Source organism: Primulina eburnea, chromosome 14 (assembly GCF_022965805.1).
Source record: "Primulina eburnea isolate SZY01 chromosome 14, ASM2296580v1, whole genome shotgun sequence".
NCBI lineage: Eukaryota > Viridiplantae > Streptophyta > Magnoliopsida > Lamiales > Gesneriaceae > Primulina > Primulina eburnea.
Window position 1 is genome coordinate 8,819,692 of NC_133114.1, and position 5,544 is coordinate 8,825,235.

At 33.3% G+C, this 5,544-nt stretch overlaps 1 protein-coding gene across 1 annotated transcript; it reads right to left on the reverse strand.

Annotated features, from left to right (window-relative positions):
• Positions 1 to 380: 380 nt before the first annotated feature.
• On the reverse strand, positions 381 to 3,704 carry LOC140811142 (uncharacterized). The gene is made up of 9 exons (XM_073169014.1): positions 3,484 to 3,704; positions 3,271 to 3,356; positions 2,959 to 3,063; positions 2,475 to 2,537; positions 2,201 to 2,310; positions 1,869 to 1,988; positions 1,717 to 1,792; positions 1,351 to 1,597; positions 381 to 454 (listed from the first exon to the last, which is right to left on the reverse strand). The coding sequence occupies exons 5-9, from the start codon at positions 2,275 to 2,277 to the stop codon at positions 381 to 383; spliced, it is 594 nt and encodes a 197-aa protein (XP_073025115.1). The 5' UTR covers positions 2,278 to 2,310; positions 2,475 to 2,537; positions 2,959 to 3,063; positions 3,271 to 3,356; positions 3,484 to 3,704.
• Positions 3,705 to 5,544: the final 1,840 nt, after the last annotated feature.

The window sequence follows — 5,544 nt, forward strand, 5'->3', positions numbered from 1 at the left end:
ACCCTTTTCAAGAGAGAAAAATATTGAGCCGTCTCTCAAATAATCTTCTCCTACGCAAAATCTCTTTCTCATTCTCTAGTGCAATTTGAAAGAGAAACATACTATCTAGTCGTGGACTTGATAGAAGGATTTTTTTGAAGAAAGTTCGTCATCAAGAACCAGATCTGTAATACCGGATCGGTTGGTGTCCAGTGATTAATTCACCAAAGATATAACTTTCTAAACATCCTATGAATGTTTAATTTGTTAAATCATACGAGCGTCCAAAGCATAATTATTTTGTTTTTCAAAAGAAAATTAAAATTTTAAAACTTCCGCTGCGTTTGGGCGTGTAGAAAACCAGATCCAACAGGATGAGGCATCAGAGTACAATGACTCAATCACGGCATGTGATCAATCTCCATACAAGGGTAATTGTTGAAGCTCAATGGAAAAAGTTCAAATGGTGTTTCTTCTATGAACAAAAAAGTCAATTATGTAGTTTCTTATTTATTATCTTTTAATTTGATGATTGATTTTTTTTTCCATCTAACTTTGGGTTACTCTCATGTCCGAAACCTAAAATGCGTCGGAATGTTGTGGAAGAAGTTCAGATCATTCATGAGTGAGAGTATACTATTGAGATGAGTGATCTCTTGAGAAGTTCTCATGTGTCAAGTTACTGATATTGTGTCGTTTGATCCGCTTAGCTAAGTGTTCCGTAAGAGTGATATTAGATTTTAACGAGTAATAATATCTCTACTAAGGACAAGTTTGATGGTAGAAAAATCCTAAGACTGATCTCTAAGAAATATTACACAATGCCAGCAGATTGATCTATAGTGACGGGAAATGTCGTCATTAATGTCAAAAACCGATCATAAATTAATTTAATGACGGGAAAAATTCCCGTCAATACCTTCATTACTGCCCTCTAGGTAAACGTAATTACTGACGGTAATGAGATCCCGTCATTATTGTTTATAAACATATTTAGCGATGAGATTCTACCTTCATTAAAATGAATATACAATGACGGAAATATTGTCATTATACTACCATTTTGCCTCTCACTAAATAATATTTTAATGAAACACATCTCCCTCAGATATCATTATTACCTCTCACTATAGTTATTTATTGATGAAATTTACTATAATTATTAGTTATAGCCCCTCACTAAAAATCTAGTTAACTATGAAATTACCTCACATTAAATCATTTATTACCCTCATAAAAAAAATGAATGGTGATGAAATTTATAATAATTATTTGATATGAATTTGTTATTATATTAAAGATGGCATTATTAATAAAATATGAAATATGGAACAAGTAATTTTTTTGAACAAAATATTTTATATAAACAACGGCATCCATGTCTATTCATATATTCAAAATTTACAGAATTTCGATTTGTTCCAAAACATGAGTTCCATTTTGATGGATACTTGAAGTATTTCCTAATATCTACTCCTTCGAGTACAAAAATATTTGCGGACCATAAATGGTGATCACTTAGTAGTTGCTTCAAAATATCATAGACAAATTTCCTAATCAATGCTTGAATTCTTCTAATCTTCTTTGAAGCACGAATCAGATTAAGGCAACGTGTCATCTGTAAAACATAAATAGAAAAAATCAATTAAAATAAAGATGTAATTCAAACATAAAGTAACAGTGAAAACTTTGTTGATGTCGAAAGAGCAGCTACAAGGGCACTAAAATACTTCATACCTCATTAGCTCCACCATGAAGGGGACCATACAAGGCTCCAACTGCTCCAGAAAGGGCTGTATACACATCAACACCACTGACCAAGAAAGATAACGTTAGTTAAAAGTTGAAAGAATGATTTTCTCCATCTCAGGCAAGCAGGAAGATACAACCTAGAAGCTAGGTGCCTAGCAGCAGCAGTGGAGCAATTCATTTCATGTTCTGCATGCAATACAAAAAGAATATCGAGGGCACGAGCAAGTCGAGGATTTGGTTTATAAGTTCTGTTGCCCCTGTTCGTTGCATAATGAAAACCTCCAGTTATAAAGCATCTTAATCTTGAAAAATAAACATTTGCCAATGTATTTTTGTATTGAAGTGGATATTTTCTTGGTTTGAAAAAGAAAGTGAAAACAGAAAGTAAATCAAATATCATGAATCCAATATATATCATGAATCCAATATATTGAAACGGTTCGGAAAGAAGGTAGAAAATAGGTCGTACAATGAATCAGTCATATATAAGAAGTTCTCTGAGTATGAAAGGTTGCCAGATGGTAGAACCGGTGGCCTACCAGCCATCCTCAAATAAGCGGCAGCAGCTATAGTTGGCGCCTGCATTATTAGAATGTTTGTTAGTGCTGTCACCACAAGAGTCATGATAAATATGACAAAGAATGCAGAAACAATAGTCTCTCTCACAAGAATGACAATATCTAGTCATGAACTCGGTCACAGATTTGTTGTTAGAACTGAAAAGTAAAGAACAAAGACATCACCTTCCCCAGTATGCGTACTATTTGTTTGTCTCACACTTGTTTAGACTTGTATAAGTCTTGCCCCTAAACAAAATACAAAATGAATCTGATATAAGTTGAAAAACATCAAGGAAATAAGATGTCTAGCAATAAGATGATGGTCTACCAGACTCAAAGAGACAAAAAGATGGCCACTTTTCTGAAGGATGCAAGCAGCTTAAGAACTTTAAGAAAAGGAAATGTTATTCAATCTTGATTCTAGCGACATTTCTAAAAGCCCAGAACGTCACAAAAACATTCTATGTAACCAAAAGTTAGTATCTTCAACGTGTCCATGCCATGGTATGGAAGCGGGGTCCTGGAATTCATGCTAAAAAAACCCACACTTTGAAGTGAGATTGGTCTCTCAGCTTCAACTTCCAAAACAAGGACAATTGTGCAAAACAGATAAATTAAAGGAGAAGTAGGGCAGTAAGAAACTAGGATTCTCAAGCTAATGGCTTACTCTTAAAGCTGGATTAGCATCTGGATGAAAGACAGAAAGAGCACTCATTGCACTGACAAGGACACCCATTGGTTGTGCATCATGGGGCATCGACTGTATAATATCCTGCAAAACATCGTGGAATACATTGAGCAAACATACCATCTCTTTCTAACAGGAATTAGATTGAGTAACAGAGGCAAAAAATATGTGTGGTTAAAAGAAAAGAGTGATTTATAAGTGATTCTCCGCCATAGATGAGCATGATAGAAAGAATTTCAATAAATAATTTGTTCTTATTGAACATCTGTGGAGGGGAAAAGACAAGCGTACCAATATCCCTCGAGGAACAGCTGAATGCTGTGAAACGGTAAATTCCCAATCTTCCAACTGGCTTTCAGATGGTAAATTACCATACACTGCCATAGAAAGGGAAATAAATTTATTATAAAAAAATAATGAGCAAATATTCAAAAGGTAATTAGTTCAGAAACGAGAGGTAACCGAAAAAATAAAGTAAATTTCAGATTCAGAATGAGCGCAAACCTCTCTCGGAGAAAAGCGATGGCGGAGTGCAAATCGACTTTTCACTGGGAGAGGCAACCTTACACGTCTTACACAAACCCCGCCGCTGGGATTCTTCTTCTCTCAGTCGCACCGATTATGAGAGAGAACCGAGATTGAGAGATAAGCGATTGTGAGAGGCGAGAAAAATCAGTATGTGAGAAAAAACGTCGAAGGGGGAGGGGAGAGGAGGGTTTACACAAATTAATTGTTGAAAGTGAGAAATATAATTGTATTTGGGGTAAAAGATATTTTTAATTTTTTTAATAATGAAAAATAAAAATACATTGTGTAGGCGCCTTCTGTAGGAGTAGTTGGAGGGAAATAATTTTATATATTGCGCCTAAACTCTGTAGGCAATTATGAGGGGAATTTTTTTGTAATCAAATAATGACGGGATTAGTTATCTATAGCTACGAAATTGAGAATTCGTCACTAATAATTTAACTCTTTAATAATGGTTTTTTTTACCCTCATAATAACTTCAAAAATTATGTTTTTAGTGACCCATTTTTCGTACCCTCATTAAATTTTTGTCATTATAAATCAATTTTCTTGTAGAGGCTAATAACCCGACCCATCGGCACCCAATATGTGCAGCCTCTCATGTTCACATGTTGCTTAGTATGCGTCTCTACGCTGCCTCAAGTATAAGAAAATGAAGTTGTGCCTAATAACTATAACATTTGGCGTAGTGGTAAGAATCTGATCCTAAGAATTAGTATCAGAGCAATATCATGGGTTTAAATTGAAAACAACTAAATATCTAAGCCAGTTTATAAACTTAACATAAAAAGGTAAAACATTAGCCCGTGGACCAATCTTCCACCTCCTTTTTTTCAAAAATGATCGATTTTAATTCAACATGAAGTACCACCAATGTGTTTGGAGCAAGCCCTTTTACTTGGCATGAGACTGGAAAATCGGCATACTAAACGAAAAAGCTAAGGCTTTTCCGCTCGATTCTTTGAATATGGTTTTAAGAATGAGTGACTCAGCAAGGACAATAGCGGCAATTCACTGCTTGAATTAAAGCATTTTACTGTTAACACCTACAAAAATTAATTCAAAAAATATATTTATAATTCTCAAATTCATCACTATATCCTTTCTTAAAATTTTTTCTTTCAAAACATAAAAATAAATAAACCACACAGTCTGTGGGATTTTCGGGATTTTTAGTTTTTGTTTTTGCTATCCATATCTTTTGTCTTTTACTTCTGTTTTCTAAAAGAGAAAAAGACATGCAATAATTTGAAAACGCACAAGAAAACCCACACATTTTAAGAAAAATGTGCTTTCAAAGAGTGTGTAATTTCAAATCGTATGGTCCCAAAGTAGTATTTATGGCTCCATATATTAATATTGCTTTATCCATATTGGGACCTATATATTGACAAGATCAAGCCGATTACCTCAATAATTAAAGCTCACATGCATGGGTTACTAAGTCCAATGTTTTTGACATATTTCTTGCAATTGCCTCTCTCCGGTCAATCTTGCTCGATTTATTCTGTCTTAATTCAATTTTATCCTAAATTTTAAGCTCAAATTATAGAAGTGTAGATTATTCATAGTTCTTTAGAGCATAGCTTTTTAAAAGAAATTCACATAATTCAATAGCACAATTCTTCCATGTGAAAATAAAATATACATGGAATATCAATAAAGTCTTCGTATTATTTTCTATTCATGTGAACATAACATTTAATGATTTAATTAAACAAACTTATATGTGTTTTCAAAATAATGTAGACATTACATCTTACTCTGACCTTTGTTTAACAACCACGTGACCAATATTTTTTCTGAAAGTAGAAAACTTATATTTTTAAGACGGACTAATTAATGAAAGATCGCTTAAGAGGTATATTGTTTAATTTGGCTATAAAAACTTCTTCTTTTTTTTTTTGGAAAAGCAATTCAAAATGTGTTTTTTATAAGCTAGAATTTATGGCTTCATGACTTATATATGAAAGGAATATATTATTCCTTATTTATTTTGCTAGATTGATAATATCAATTTAGGATTTTATCTTTTTA

What these genes read in the sequence shown, in the direction of transcription:
- LOC140811142 (XM_073169014.1), bottom strand. Translation starts at nt 2,277, where the DNA reads ATGGCTGGTAGGCCACCGGTTCTACCATCTGGCAACCTTTCATACTCA. An exon ending in TTATATATGACTGATTCATT is followed by an intron (nt 1,989 to 2,200) that starts GTACGACCTATT and finishes TGCAACGAACAG; the next exon opens with GGGCAACAGAACTTATAAAC. An exon ending in TATGAATAGACATGGATGCC is followed by an intron (nt 455 to 1,350) that starts GTTGTTTATATA and finishes TTTTGTTCATAG; the next exon opens with AAGAAACACCATTTGAACTT.